The sequence below is a fragment of the Chrysochloris asiatica genome, unplaced genomic scaffold (genome assembly GCF_000296735.1).
Source record: "Chrysochloris asiatica unplaced genomic scaffold, ChrAsi1.0 scaffold00035, whole genome shotgun sequence".
NCBI classification, from domain to species: Eukaryota; Metazoa; Chordata; class Mammalia; order Afrosoricida; family Chrysochloridae; genus Chrysochloris; species Chrysochloris asiatica.
Window position 1 is genome coordinate 9,444,675 of NW_006408553.1, and position 17,197 is coordinate 9,461,871.

At 37.3% G+C, this 17,197-nt stretch overlaps 1 protein-coding gene across 1 annotated transcript in view; it reads left to right on the top strand.

The window, feature by feature from the left end:
* Window positions 1-8,773, top strand: part of LOC102829796 (zinc finger matrin-type protein 4-like) — a 482,488-nt gene extending 473,715 nt beyond the window's left edge. Inside the window, exon 5 of the mRNA XM_006859987.1 lies at window positions 8,673-8,773. Coding sequence (XP_006860049.1) covers window positions 8,673-8,773 — 101 coding nt within the window. The remainder of the gene's footprint in view (window positions 1-8,672) is intronic.
* The last annotated feature ends 8,424 nt before the right edge of the window (window positions 8,774-17,197 follow it).

The following is a 17,197-nucleotide window of genomic DNA, read 5'->3' on the forward strand; positions in this document are numbered from 1 at the left end:
TCTGGAAAATTCTGCTCTTTGTTCACGTTATAGACATAGGAATGACTTTGATAACCCTGTAACACTAACTAAGCAGAATTGATTGGATATAATCAATTGGATGTAAGAAAGCAACTTCATTCTTGTCTTCCACAGCTTATTCAAATCCTCTTGATCCTGCCCCTGAAAAATATTAGGGCAAGTTTCATTAGTTTATACTCACACTTAAGTAATAATATTTTGAACGTTGTTAGGTTTTTTTTTTGTTTTCTTTTTTTAATCACATTTTATTAATATGTACAGGAAAGAACAATTATTTTTAATATCTTCGAACTTTATTAAAGTTTACTTTTTCCCTTCTACCAGCTCAGTTCTCCTTGGGTTAGCTTAGTAACCATGAGAAAAGAGAATTAGAAGAGTTCTTTTTGTTTCTCTACCAGGACTTTTGCTTTTCTTCTTCTACCTTAACAAGTTGCCTCTGGTTCCTTCAGGATTGAGTGGCAGGTACAGGGCAGCAGGTTAAAAAGGTAAAGGGAATACATGTTTACCAAATAGATACTTCCCAAAGCTAGCATAGATTTTGCCAGATTTGGCAAAAGTTGAAAACGTACTCATCTGATGGGATGCTTTCATGGTTTGTTTGTTTTTGTTTGTTTTTCAGAGACTTGCCTTTACTTGCTATGAGCTGAATTCCTTCTCTGAAGTCAATTTAAATCCTTAATATCCAGTTGAGCACTTCCAGCATTTTACGGCTGAAGTCTCATTGCCCCCAATTACAGGTGATTCACTTGGGTAGCTTTTAAGAAAGACATTACCAAATCAGTTTCCTCTCATTCATCTTCCATGAATAATCTCATGGAACAGTTCATATATCTTTTATTTGACAGGCTTGGAAAATATAGACCATGCTTAATCCTCTCTTGACCATCAGGGAAGCTAACAAGCCACAGTCTCTAGCTCTCTAGATCCCCCAGGGTGTGTCAGAGTCTAGTACATTCTGTTTCTCAAGTACAACAAAACACTCCTCAAGATTTCTAGGTAGTGCCATTGAATCCCTTTTCTGTAGATTTCTGAGGAAGAAACACCGTCCCAACTGAAATGCTGAAGAAAAGTGTAACTTCCAGCACAAAATAGCACTCTTTTAGAATCCTCTATTCCATGTCTTTCGTCTCCAATATGATGGTGAGTGGTAAACTCAGGGTTGAGGTGGTTCTTGTCCACTTCTTCTGGGCATCATGACATGGTGCTCTCATATCTCATTTTAATAATGTGAATGCAATTAGAGGTTCCGTGGGCATTAAGATATAAAGGTGTCGAGGTCCTATGTCAGGGTCCTGCCTCGACAAGGAAGTGTGGGTGTCACGAAGAAGGGAGATCTGGCGGCGAAAGTGATAGAGAAAGAGAGAGACGAAATATATACAAAAAAGACAGACACACAGATATGATGCAAGCTGGCAGGTAGACAGATCTGCAAACATTTTGCCTAGCATTGCACAGCATTGCCCAGCATTGCATGCAGAACTCACTTTACCTCAGCCTTTTATTCTCTTTTTTAGGGAGGGATTTGTTACAAAGGAAGGATGTAATTCAGTCAAGGAGGATGTCACAAAGGGAGGATGTGATTAAGACAGGATACGGAACTGAAATGTGATTAATCATTCAAAACAGGACATAATGATTCACAGGAACAACTTTTAAGATATTTTCATAGTTTTTCTTAACAATGTAACATTTTTATTTTACAGAAAAAAAGGTTCAATCAAGCTGTTATATATTAACTTTTAGGCTTAAATGATCTAGAGTAGAGACGTTCAGTTTCTTAAGGATACATAACATAAAGCAAGGTTCCTGAAAGGAGCCAAGCTGTCTCTGTACACTTTGCAAACTTTTGTTTGTGAGCAAGATCTCAGGCACCGGGCTTCATTTATCTATACCCAAAATGTTACATTGTTCTTATTATTCCTATATACTTTCAGGAGGAAGGAGAGCATCTGGGTTAAACTGATTATATTTAGAGGTGGTTTAATGGGGTTGCCACTGATCAACCCAGGGTCTGCTTATGCTGTCCCCAGCATAAAGGGCTCCATTTTGACATCCCTTTGAAAACATGATTTTTGTTTGTTTGTTAAGTGCCGTCGAGTCGGTTCCGACCCATAGCGACCCTATACAGGGTTTCCGAGGGTGTAAATCCTTACGGGAGTAGAAAGCCGCATCTTTCTCCCGTGGAGCGGCTGGTAGTTTCGAACCGCTGACCTTAAGGTTCGCAGCCCGATTCGTAACCACTACGCTACCAGAGAGGCTAATTTATTTTGAGCACTTGTTATATATCAAACATTCTCTTATACACACTTTATCGCACTCATTCCTCACCATAACTCTATAAGGAAATAAGTGAAGTAAAATAATGTGTATTAAATCATCATGTAGCAATTTGCAATACCCTTTAAAACTGTGTAGTATCTTCTTTTCAAGAAATTATAGCTTCACATTTTGATACTTTTGTTTAATAATATTTTCTATGAATTTGTAGCAATATTTTCTGACATACCCACATGTATTATACACCACTTTCTATTGCTTGGAAACTATAATAATAGAATGTCTTATAACTTGCATAATACTTTTCTTCTTTGCCCAGAATTTTGCCTTTTTAAACTGCTGCTTCCATAGGCATTGATTGTGGATCCAAGTAGGATGAAATCCTTGATAACTTTTTTCCATCTTTTTTCCATTTATCATGATGTAGTTTATTGGTCCAATTGTGAGGGATTTTGTTTCTTTATATGTTGAGGTATAATCCATACTGAAGGCTGTATACTTTGATCTTCATCAGAAATTGCTTCAAATCTTGACTTTCAGCAAGCAAGGTTGTGTCATCTGCATATCATAGGTTGTTAGAGTCTTCCTCAAATCCTAATGTTTCATTCTTCTTATAGTTCAGCATCTCAAATTATTTACTCAGCATACAGATTGAATAGTATGGTGAATGGATACAACCCTTACACACGTATTTCCTGGTTTTAAACCACACAGTATCCCCTTGTTCTGTTCAAACAACTGCCTCTGAGTCTATGTACAGGTTCTGCTTGAGTACAATTAAGTGTTCTGGAATTTCTATTCTTTGTAATTTTATCCATAATTCATTATGATCCACAGAGATGAATATCCTTGCATAACCAATGAAACACAGGTGAATATTTTTCTGATGTTTTCTTGTTACCTGTTTAGATTCATCTGATATTAACAATGATATCCATCATTCCACATTCTCCTCTTAATCCAGCTCTAATTCCTGGCAGTTCCCTGATGATGGACTGCTGCAATCATTTTTAAATTATTTTCAGAAAAATTTTGTGTGTGATAATGATATTGTTTGGAAATTTCTGCATTCTGTTGTATCACCTTTCTTTGGAATAGGTATGTATATAACTCTATTCCAGTTGATGGGCCAGGTAGCTGTCTTCCAAACTTTTTGATGAGTGAGCACTACAACATTGATTCCATTTGCTGAAACATCTTAAATGGTACTCTATCGATTCCTTGAAGTTTTGTTTTTCACCATTGTCTTCAATGAAGCTTGAACATCTTCCTTAACTATGATCAATTCTTAAAGATCTACTACCTTCTGAAAATTCCTTTATCTTTGGGATTAGTAGTTGGTTTTGTAAATCTGAATAATAATATTAGCTGGACTTACCTATAGGCATATGTGTGTGTGTGTGTGTGTGTGTATACAAGGAGCTCTGGTAGCGTAGTGGTTATGAATCAGGCTGCAAACCTTAAGGCCAGCAGTTCGAAACTACCAGCTGCTCCGTGGGAGAAAGATGAGGCATTCTGCTCCTGTAAAGATTTACAGTCTCGGAAACCCTGTACAGGGTCACTATGGGTCAGAACCGACTCAACGGCACTTAACAACAACAACAACAAATATATATATATATATATCACTAACAACCTTGTACTTGTTGAAAAATTTTTTTTCATGACGTGTGCAATGTCATTCCTTTTCAAGCATTCACTGCCAGAGTAAATCCTATAACTGTCTAATTCAAAATGAGCAACATCAGTTCATTTCAGCTCACAAATGCTTGTTGTTAAGTGCTATCAAGTTGGTACTGACTCATAGTGACCCTCTGCACAACAGAACTAAACAGTGTCCAGTCCTGGACCAACCTCACGATTGTTGCTACACCTGAGCCTATTGCTGCTGCCACTGTGCCAGTCCATCTCATTGGGGATCTTTCTATTTGGCTCTGCTCCTCCACTTTACAAAACATTATATCCTTCTCCAGTGACTGGTCCCTCCTGACAATATGTCAGGTATGAGAGAAGAAGTCTAGCCATCCTGGATTCCAAGGAGCACTCTGGCTGTATTTCTTCCAACACAGATTTATTTGTTCATTCGGAAGCCCATGGTACTTTCAATAGTCTCCTCCCAAACAATAACTCAAATGCATCAATTCTTCTATGGTCTTCCTTATTCACTGTCCAACTTTGCATTCATATGAGGTTATTGAAAATACCATGCCTTGAGTCAGATACACCTTAATCCTCCAACTGACATCCTTGCTCTTCAACACTTTAAAGCGATCTTGTGTAGCAGATTTGCCCAACGCAGTACATCTTTTGGTTTCTTGACTGCTGCTTTCATGAGTGTTGATGGTTGATTTGAACAAAATCAAGTCTTGGACAACTTCAATCTTTTATCCATTTACATGGATGTTGTCTGTTGGTCCAGTGGTGAGGATTTTTGTTTTCTTTACGTAGGGATGCGAACCATACTGGAGGCTGTGGTTTTTGATCTTCATCAGTAAGTATTGCAAGTCCTCTTCTCTTTCAGTAAGTACGGTTGTAGCATCTGCATATCACAGGTTGTTAATGAGTCTCCTTCCAATCTTGATGCCATATTTTTCTTCATATAATCTAGCATCTTGGATTATTTGCTCAGCATACAGATTTAATAAGCATGCTTATTATCTGGCAAATACCTTTCCTAATTTTAAGCCATTTGGTGTTCCCTTGTTCTGTTTAAACAATTGCCTCTTGGTATCTACAGATTCCTTATGAGCACAATTAAGGGTTCTGGAATACTCATACTTCACAATCTTGTCAATAGTTTGTCGTGATCCACACAATCTAAAGCCTTTGCATAGTCAATAAAGCATAGGTAAACATATTCCTGGTATTCTCTGCTTTCTAAAAAGATACATCTGATATCAGCAATCATATCCCTCATTTCACATCCTCATCTGAATCTGGGTTGACCTCTGGAAGTTTTCTGTCAATGTATGATTACAGCTGTTTTTGCATTATATTTAGTAAAACTTTACTCGCATGGGATATCAATGATATTGTTTGATGATTTCTGTATTCCGCTGGGTCACTTCTCTTTGGAATGGACACAAATGCACTCTTCTAGTCAGTTGGCCAGATGTTGTTGGTGTTATGTGCCGTGGAGTCGGTTTTGACTCAAAGCGACTCTGTACAGGGTTTCTGAGGCTGTAAATCTTTACGGGAGCAGAAAGCCTCATCTTTCTCCTGCAGAACAGCTGGTAGTTTTGAACTGCTGACCATCAGGTTAGCAGCCCGATTCATAACCACTACGTTACCAGAGCTCCTTAGTTGGCCAGATAGTTGTCCTCCAAATTTATTGGCATAGATGAGTGAGTGTCTCCAGGGCCACATCAATTTGTTGAAAATTTTCAATTTGTATGCCATCAATACCCAGTGCCTTTTTCTTTCCCAATGACTTCAGTGTATCTTGGACTTCTTCCTTTAGAATCATTGGCTCCTGATCATATGCTACCTCATGAAATGGTTGAACATTGACCATTTCTTTTTGGTACAGTGACTCTGTGTACTCCTTCCATCTTCTTTTGACGTTTTATGAATCATTCAGTATTTTGCCCATAGAATTCTTCACTACTACAAGTCAAGATTGAACTTTTTTCTTCAGTTCCCTCAGCTTGAGAAATGCTAAGTGTGTTCTTCCCTTGTTTTCTAACTCCATAACTTTGCACATTTTTTTATATTATTTGACTTTGTCTCCTCAAACTGACCTTTGAAATTTTCTGTTCAGTTCTTTGACTTTCTGATTTCTACCATTTGCTTTAGTATCTCTGTGTTAGAGACAAAGTTTCAGAGTCTCTTCTGACATCCATTTTGGTCTTTTCCTTTCTTCCTGTATGGTGTTTTTTATGTCATCCCATCTGGTCTTCAGTCTTTAGTGTTTAATGCATTAAATCTGTATTTCAAATGGTCTCTAAATTCAGGTCGGATATATTCAAGGTCATATTTTGACTTCCTTGGACTTGTTTTAATTTTTTTGAGCTTCATCCTGAACTTGCATATGAATGATAAATTGTTCCACAGTCTGCCCCTGATTTTGTTTTGACTAATGATGTGGAGGTTTTCCACCAACCCATTCCAAAAAATGTAGTCAATTTGATTTGTGTATTTCATTTGGTGAGGTCCATGTGTATAGTCAATTTTTATGTTGTATAAAAAAGGTACTTGCAATGAACAAGTCATTGGTCTTGCAAAATTCGATCATGCAGTCTCTAGCATCGTTTCTATCACCAAGGCTGTAGTTTCCAACTATTGATTCTTCTTCTTTGATTCCAACCTTTGCATTCCAATCACTAGTAATTATCAATACATCTTGATTGCATGTTTGATCTATTTCAGACTGAAGAAATTGGAAGAAGTTTTCATTTTCATCATCACTAGCTTTAGTGGTTGGTGCATAAATTTGAATAATAGTGGTATTCACTGATAATTCTTATAGGTGTATGGATATTATCCTATCACAGACATTATTGTGCTTCATAAATAATGTTGATATGTTCTTTTTAATGAAGAATTCGACAGTATTCTTACTTTGTCATTCCTGACATAGTAAACCATATGATTGTCAGATTTAAAATGGCCAATACTAGTCCATTTCAGCTCTCTAATATCTAGGATATTGATGTTTATACATTCCATTTAATTTTTGGCAATTTCCAATTTTCCCTGATTCATACTTCAGACATTCCATTTTCTGATTATTAATGAATGTTTACAGCTATTTCTCTTCATTTTGAGTTGTGACCATCAGCAAATGAAGTTCTTGAGATCTTTGTTCCATTTGAGTCATCACAGTCAACTCTACTTTGAAGAGGCAGCTCTTCCCCAATCGTATTTTGAATGCCTTCCAACCTGAGGGGCTCATCTTCTGGATCTGTATCTGACAATATTCTGGTACTCTTCACCATGTTTCAATAGTCACTTTTCTGGTTCTGACAGTGTTCCACTACTATTCATAAGGTTTTCAATGGCTAAATATTCAGAAATAGTCTTTTCTTCCTAGTGTTTTTTTCATCTGGAAGGTCAGCTGAAACCTGTCCACCAATGGTGACCCTGCTGGTATTTAAAATACCCATGGCATAGCTTCCAGAATCAAGGCAACACACCAGCCACCACAGTATGACAAACTGATAGATGAGTGGTGGCCCTTATGCATAGGATATTAATCTTTATGTCTTCCATTTCATTTCTGACAACTTCCAATTTCCCTAGGTTCATACTTTGTACATTCCTTGTTCCAATATTTAATGGATTTTTTGCAATGATTTCTTCTATTTTGCTTCATGCCACAAAGCAAATAAAGGCACTGAAAGCATTGCTCTATCCATATAAGTAAGTTTGACTCTACTTTGTAGAGGCACTCTTGCCAAGTTGTATTTTGAGTACTTACCAACTTCCAAAGAAATGTTCATCTTCCAGTGCTTAATCAGCCAATGGTCTACTGCTATTCATAAGATTTCCACTGGTCAACTTTTTTAGAAGAAGATTTCCAGGTCCTTCATTCTAGTCTCTTACTCTGGAAGCTCTGTGAAACCAGTCTACCATGGATGACCCTGATGCTATTTGAAATATTGGTGGCTTAGCTCCCAGCATCAGAGAAACATGCAAGCTGCCACAGTATAACAAATTGATAAGTGAAGGGTGTGGTTTGGCTCTAGATGAGTCAGTATTATTAAAATACTCAAGATTTTTACTTACAAGCAAAGAGCATTTTAATTCATCTTGGAATCCCAAGTGCCTGGTTCAAGGTTTGTGTTCTATTAATGATGAGTTAAATGAATAAACAAATGAATGAATAAATTTTCTTTTAAGCTCTCTGGTGAGAAGTAAGCTTTCATGTGAATTAGATTAATGCATTATCATTCTCCTGTGTATTTCCATTTTGTAAGATGATGCTGGAAGAAGAACACAAATAAAATATATTTAAAGTTGAATTTCTGATTTGCTAGAGGTTGGAGAGGGGTAGGACTTGGGAAACAGTTTTCTCCAGAGTCTCTCAGAAATCTTTGCAAAGATTACAGCCTACTCTACCTATATGCCTTGGGGGTTGGGGAGTAGCATGATTTTTCTTTGAGTGATGTTCAGGGATTTCTGAGCTCAATTTAAAGATGCATGTTTTAATTATTCCAGCCATTCAAAAATGAAGCAAGATGCTTCTAGCATATCTATATTTGCACTTCTGCAGAAGGATCTAATATTGTCTGGAAGGAATGGATGACATGCCATTGGAGGGGTAGACTAGATGACCTCTAGGATACTCTGCCCCTGAACATTTGTTGGTTCTCAGGTATGTTCAGGTGATTGATGGCTGGATACAGCTAACCTAGTTTGTTTGCTGTCCACAGGTTTGAGACGCAATTACAGATGTACCATCTGCAGTGTATCCCTAAACTCAATAGAACAGTATCATGCTCATCTGAAAGGATCCAAACACCAGACCAAGTAGGTACTTTTATAGTTTCACTCTTCAGTCATTTTGCATGCCTACTGCAACTTGAAGATAGAGATCTTTTTCTTTTATTGGCACAGGTCCTGATAAGTTTTGTTTTGCTTTTTATTTTATTTCCTTCTCCTATTTTTAATGGAAAGTTAAACTTTAACAAACTTGGGGAAAACTTTTAGATCCAAAGTGTTTTATTAAAAGCAACTTCATACCTATTTGGAGGATGTCCTAGACTTTGGTGTTGTGAACTCAGATTCTATTAATATTGTTTATCACTTCCCATCTCTGGATGAATGTTTTTTATTGTAATAGAAATTTCACAAACCCCCAGTGTATTAAGTCATATGCATAGGTATTCCCATTTACATGGAAGCTCATAACAATCTCCTCCCTCAAAGTCTTATGATTTTAAAATGGATAAAGGCAAACTAGCCACTTGTATTTATATTATGCATCTCATTAAAAACCTTTGACATTTGCTAGGATTACAGATAAAATAGGAAGGAGGGGTTGGGGAGAATGTCTCAAAAATATGCACGTTTCTTGAACATAATTGTTTCCACTTCTCTAATATTCATTAGAAGAATCATTTCACTTTACTAAAATGCATTGGACTGTATCAAGGCTTTATGAATAATGAATGATTCATTCAACAAACATTTATTAGGCACCCACTGTGTGTCAGACTCAGACTCATTCTGTGGCATAGAATAGATGAATAAACCTCATTCTTATTTTTGTGGTGTTCTCTGCCTGACTTGGAAAACAGCCACATAAATATATAGATTGCTTTGTAATCGCTTACAGTTTGATGGTGGTAGTGGTGATGTGCCGTAGGGTCGGTTCTGACTCATAGTGACCCTGTATAGGGTTTCTGAGGCTATAAATCTTTATAGAAGCAGAAAGCCTCATCTGTCTTCCATAGAATGGCTGGTAGTTTTGAACTGCAGGGATATCAACAACTAAACTAGGTGCCTTGTGGGAGCTTCACGGGAACCTTGGTGTAGAGTAACAAAAGGATTAGATTATAGTCTGATTTTGCTATATCCTCAGTGCCTAGTATTCACTTCATGCATATCTGTTGTTATTAGGTGCTGTCCAGTCAGTTCTGACTCATAGCAACAGCATGGACAATAGAGCAAAACACTTCCCTGTTCTGTATCATCTTCACAGTGCCCATCGTTGTATCTACTGTTTCAATCAATCATATTGAGGGTCTTTTCCTTTTTCTATGACGCTCTACTTTACCAAGCATGATATCCTTCTCCAGGGTAGCTCTGGTCCCTCCAGAAAATGTGCCCACAGTATGTGAGACTGAGTCTTGCTGTCTTCACTTTTAAGGAGCACTCTGGCAGTTCTAATTCCAACACAGATATACTTATTCTTCTGACAGTCCATGGTATGTATAATGTTCTTTTCCAACACCATACTTAAAAGGCATTATGCATATTAGAGCCTTCATAAACATTTTTTATTAAATGAAAGTGTGTTCTTGACAAATGACTTACAATTTTCCATACAAAGATATGAGGAAAATTCCAGGCAAGGCATTTTCTTTGCAAACATATTGTAAAAACGTAGATCACAGAGGGGTCTTGCTCAAGTGAGAACTATTAGACCTAGGTTTAGTTAGTGATTCTCAGTGTTTTCTTTCATATCATGTTGTCTTTGAAGTCAGTAAAAATCCAGAGGATTTTTAGCAAGATAAAGTCTTCAAAAATATGTTCTCTTATTTATTATGGAATGTCAAGGAAGCTTGTCCTATTGTACAAAGGCTTTGGGCCAGTTCATTCTCATTCGACCCCCTGCTGAGAATTTACCTTTCCACTCCAGATACATTGAATCAGAATCTATCTTTTGACAAGATTCCATGAAATTCCTTTATATTCCCCTTTGATTCTTATGCACACATGAGAACCTGGGTATCTTGTTAAAATATAGATTCTGATTCCATATATTTGGGGTGGGATGCAAATGCTCAGAAGGGGCTTGAACTAGAATGAACCAGTTTGAAGCCCTGTCTATACTGTACATTCCTTTCTCACAATAGACTCTTTTTTTATCATCTCTGATCAGTATGTTTTTTAAATTCATCGTATAAATTCTAATTAACCTGTTTCTGATGTGCAGACAGACATTACAAGTAGTGACAAAAACAAATAACAATTTTATGAGAGCTTATTTTTTTTACTTTTAATATATAGGGAAAGGTTGTCAATGGTGACTTTCAGTGACATGACTCATATAAGTGACTAAAGAAGACAGTATGTGTAGCTTCCCAAAAATATCTTTCTATATATCTGTACATACAAAACATGATGTACTAGATACTTTTACATCTATTTTATTACTTAATCCCCTTAACTAATTTTAAAATCAGCATTGTTGTTGTTATTAAGTGCCGTTGAGTCAGTTCCGACTCATAGCTACTTCTGTATAGGGTTTCCTAGAAGTAGCTGGCTAGTTTGAACCACTGACCTTACAATTTAAAGGACCTTGCAGAACAGTTCTTATCCTACAGCACCATATCAGGACTCCCAGATCAGCCTTGTTGTCATTGTTGTTAAGTTCTCTTGAGTGGATTCCGACCCACAGCGACACCGTGTATAGGGTTTCCGAAGAGCAACTAGAGAGCTTGATCTTGAAGTTCAAATGGCTTTGTCTGGTGTGGCACTGTGTTAACCCACAGTGCCACACCAGAACTCAGCATTGTTGTTTTTGTTAGGTGCCATTGAGTCGGTACTGGCCCATAGCAACCTTATGCACAGCAGAATGAAACACAGCCCATCGTGGGCTAACCTCACTATTGTTGCCACACTTGAGTCTCCAGTGACTGGTCCCTCCTGACAATATGACCGAAGCATGAGAATTGAAGTTTGGCCATCTTGGCCTCCAGGAGCATTCTGGCTGCACTTCTTCCAAAACAGATCTATTGGTTCTTTTGGCAGCCCATGGCACTTTCAATATTCTCCTCCCACACCATAACTCAAAAGCATCAATTCTTCTACAGTCTTCTTAATTCACTGTCCAGTTTTTGCATGCATATGAGATTATTGAAAATACCATGGCTTGGGACAGGTGCACCTTAGTCTTCAAGCTCACATCTTTGCTCTTCAACACTTTAAAAAGGTCTTGTGCAGCAGATTTGCCTAATGTAATATATCGTTTGATTTCTTGGCTGCAGCTTCCATGAATGTTCCAGGAAGAATTAAGTCCTTGACAACTTCAATCTTTTCTCCATTGATATGAATGTTGTATATTAGTCCAGTGGTAAGGTTTTTATTTTCTTTACATTGAGATGGAATCCATACTGAAGGCTGTGTTCTTTGATCTTCATCAGTAAATGTTTTAAGTCCTCTTCACTTTCAGCCAGCAAGGTTGTATCATCTGCATATCGCCAGTTGTTAATGAGTCTTCCTCCAATTCTCATGCCATGTTTTTCTTCATATAACTCAGCTTCTCGGATCATTTGCTCAGCATACAGGTTGAATAAGTATGGTGAAAGAATGCAACCTTGTCACACACCTTTCTTAATTTTAAAACATTCAGTGTTCCCTTGTTCTGTTCAAACAACTGCTTCTTGGTTCAGGTACAGATTCCTCATGAGCACAATTAAGTGTTCTGAAATACTCGTACTCCTCAATGTTGTCCACAGCTTGTCATGATCCACACAATCGAAAGCCTTTGCATAGTCAATAAAGCATAGGTAAACATCTTTCTGATATTCTCTGCTTTCAGCCAAGATCCATTGGACATCAGCAATGATATCCCTCGTTCCACAGCCTCTTCTGAATCCAGCTTGAATCTTTGTAAGCTTTCTGTCAATGTATGGTTGTAGCTGTTTCTATATTACTTTTAGCAAAACTTTACTCGCATGGATATCAAAGAGATTGGCCGATGATTTCCGCATTCTGTTGGATCACGTCTCTTTGGAATGAGCACAAATACAAATCTCTTCCAGTCAGTTGGCCAGATACTTGTCTTCTAAATTTCTTGACAGAGATGAGTGAGTGCCTCCTGTGCCGCCTCACATTTTTGAAAGATTTCAATTTTTATTCCATCAATTCCTAGTGCCTTGTTCTTTGCCCATTCCTTCAATGCACCTTGGACTTCCTCTTTCAGTATCATTGGCACTTGATCATATGCTACCTCTTGAAATATTTGAACATGAACCACTTCCTTTTGGTACAGTTACTCTGTGTATTCCTTCCATCTTCTCTTAATGCTTTCTGCATCATTCAATAATTTGCCCAGAGAATCTTTAGTTAACGCTTATTGTACATGAGAAAAATAAGACTCAGAAAGGTTAAGTAGTAATGGTGGTGATGAAAATAGTTTGTCATCAAGAGTAGTTTCTGACTCATGGGATGACTCATGCTGTATGAATAAAAGTAGTGATTGCAAGTTTGATCAATGTCAGATAGAAAAGTTGGTATTTCATCCTATTTCATCCTCACTGGCTTTAATGGTTGGTGCGTAAATTTGAATAACAGTGGTATTAACTGGTCTTCCCTGTAGGTGCATGAATATTATCCTATCACAGACAGCAATGCACCTCATGACTGATTTGGATATGTCCTTTTGACAATGAATACAGTACCATTACTTTTCAATGTGTCATTCCCAGTACAGTAAACCATGTGGTTGTCAGATTCAAAATGGCCAATACCAGGCCATTTCAGCACACTAATGTCTAAGATATTGCGATGTTTATGCATTCTATTTCATTTTTAACATTTTCCAAGATTCATACTTCATACCTTCCATGTTCTGATTATGATTGGATGTTTACAGCTTCTTCTCTTCATTTTGAGTTGTGCTCCATCAGCAAATGACAGTCCCTCAGGCTTTACTCCCACTGGCTTTACTCCATTCGCATCACCACAGTCCAATATACTTTGAGGAGCCAGCTCTTCCTTAGTTGAATTTTGAGTGCCTTCCAACATGAGGGGCTCATTTTCCGGCACTGCATCTGACAGTGTTTCTTTGCAATTCATAAAGTTTTCAGTGACTAAATATTCGTAAGTAGTTTGGCACTCCTTCTTCCTAGTCTGTCTTCGTTTGGAAGTTCATCTGAAACCTGTCCACCATTGATGACCCTGCTGGTATTTAAAATACTGGTGGCATAGCTTCTAGAATCACAGCAACTCACAAGCAACCACACTATGACAAACTGACATTGCTTATGTCTGATGGATCTTGGCTTAAAGCAGAGAATACCAGAGAGATTTTTACTTGTGCTTTATTGACTACGTAAAAGCTTTTGATTGTGTGGATCATGAAAAGCTATGGACAATATTGCAAAGTATGAGTATTTCTGAACACTTAATTGTGCTCATGAGGAATCTGTACATGGACCCAGAGTCAATAGTTTGAACGGAACATGAGAACACTGAATGGTTTAAAATTTAAAAAGGTGTGTGACAGGGGTTTATTTTTTCACCATATTTATTCAACTTGTATGCTGAGCAAATAATCATAGAAGCTAGCTTATATGAAGAAAAACATGGCATCAGGATTGGAGGAAGACTCATCAACAACCTGTGATATGCAGATTATACAACCCTGCTTGCTGAAAGTGAAGAGGACTTAAAATATTTACTGATGAAGATCAAAGAACACATCCTTCGGTATGGATTGCATCTCAATATAAAGAAAACAAAAATCCTCACCACTGTACAAATACACAAGATTCTAATCAGCAGAGAAAAGATTGAAGTTGTCAAGGACTTCATTCTTCTTGGATCAAGTATCAACACTCACGGAAGCAACAGTCAAGAAATCAAATGACGTATTGCATTAGGCAGAACCGCTGCAGGAGATCATTTTAAAGTGTTGAAGAGCAAAGATGTCAGCTTGAGAACTAAGGTGCGCCTGACCCAAACCATGGTATTTTCAATAACCTCATATGCGTACAAAAGTTGAGCAGTGAATAAGGAAGACCATAGAATAATTGATGCTTTTGAGTTATGGTGTTGGAAGAGAATACAGAAATTGTCATAGGCTGCCAAAGGAACCAACAGATCTGTGTTGGAAGAAGTGCAGCCAGAGTTCTCCTTGGAGGCCAGGATGGCCAAACTTTGTCTCTCATACTTTGTGCATATTGTCAGGAGGGACCAGTCTCTGGAGAAGGATATCATATTTGGTAAGGTGGAGTGTCAGAGAAAAAATGGAAGACCTCAGTGAAATGGATTGGCCAAGTGGCAGCATCAATGGGCTCAACATGGCAACAATTGTGAGGTTGGCCAAGGACTGGGCAGTGTTTCATTCTGTTGTGCATAGGGTCGCTATGAGTCGGTACAAACTCAATGGCACCTAACAACAATGACAATGACAACAAATACAAACATATATATATATATATATATATATATATATAATCCTGGTGTGGCTGTGGGTTAATGCGCCAGACTGCAAAGCCATTTGAACTGCAGGGTTGGTAGTTCAAGCCCACCAGGTACTCCTCAGAAATCCTATACACAGTCACTATGGGTCTGGATGGACTTGACGGCACTCAACAACAATATATATATATACAATAAGAGCTCTAATAGCATAGTGGGTTATGAGTTGGATTGCTATCTGAAATGTCAGCAGTTCAAATCTACTAGCCCCTAAAGATAACTGGTTGGCAGAGCCAAAATTAAAAATAAGGCTCTATGCTGCCAATACTATTAGTTTAATAATAATAATAATAGTAATTATTATTATTATTATTATTATTATTATCATATTGTGGTTATATTGCTCACTGGGAGTGCGGTGGCTCCACACAATAAGCACTGGACTATGAGCCACAAAGTCCATGGTTTGAGCCCACCACTAACTCCACAGGAGAAAAAAATGAGGCTTTCTGCTCTCAAGAAGATGCAAAGCTTGGAAAAACCTATATAGGGTTGCTATGAATTAGAAATGACTTGACAGCACTTAACAACAATGACAACATTGCTTTCTGCTACTAGCCTCAAGGTTGGCAGTTCAAACCCACCAGCTGCTCCTTGGAAAAGAGGGTCACTGTTAGAACTGACTTGAATGCTCATAATAGCAACAAAGTAATAACATAGTTGCTGTTGTGGAGTATCCTCGAGTCAGTGCCGACTTATAGTGACCCTGTATAGAGTTTTCAAGTCTGTAAATCTTGGTGAGAGCAGAAGGCCTCATCATTCTCCTGTGGAGTGACTGATGGGTTTGAACTTGCTGACCTTGTGGATTATAGTTCAGTGATTTTCTTACAGAGACACAACACTCCCAGTAGTAACATGTTAAGTGCCGTCAAGTCGCTTCTGAATCATAGCAACCGTTTATAGGATTTCTGAGGAACAGCTGGTGGGTTTGAACTGTCAACCTTACAGTTAACAGTCTTATCCTACAGTCTCACACCAAGGCATTAATAGTAATATAGATACTGTCTTTTTAAAAATTTATTTGACTAATGTCACAAACAGCATAATGACACTTAAATTTCTCTCCATTAGATAGCTAATGAGATTAAAGGTTTAGAAATGCAAATGCTCACACTGATATATAAAGCAATTGCCTATTAGTAGATTTTTTCAGGATTGCCAGGGGATCTAGTCTGTCAATTTGTATAAATGATTAAAATGAAATCCAAGGCACATGAATCTATACCATAGTTTAATGAACAATTTCCCTTTAATGTACTTAAATTTGAGCTTGGGGAACTCTCCAGGCCTCAGGACATTATATTACCTAGAAATAAAGGATATAAAAGTTGTCATTACTTACTTTGATATTGCAGTTGGTTGAAAATGAGACACTAGTATCTCTGAAAATAAATCTGCCTGACCAAATATAAATAATTTCCAAATTTGCTTGTTCCTTTGAGGAACTTTAAATGAGGATACTCACAGTTTTTTTTGTTTTGTTTTGTTTTGATGTTTTTCCCAGCTGGGAACCCTCCAGACAAAGGTCTTATATTATTCATTTTACATTCATATTCATTTATTTGTGAAGTCTTTGAATGGATAGGTAGCCTAATTTTCAGATCTTGAATAAATTTGCTTTTAAATACCTTGGAATTCAGTTCCAGCATTCAGCATAGTAGTGAATCATTTGAAGGTGCACAATAATAAATAGTTTTGCAAGGTAGGCCAGCCATCAATAACCTCATAGTGCACAATAAATTTTCAAAAGCTTAAAAGTCCCAGAAAATATTTTCTTTGGAAAGAACAAACAAAAAAACAAATGATAGCATGGACTTCTTGAAATGCTAGAGAAAAATAGCTATCTAATTTTTTGTGTGTGGAATTTTCAGTCTTTTTACTGGCATTAGAAGAGTGAGAATACTAAGAGACTTGTGGCCTGGGAACTGTGCTATAGTTTTTTTGCTTTCTTTACATATAAAAATAAACAAATAAATAAATAAAGATATTTTCTGAGAAATATAAAATACCAATAGTCATATTC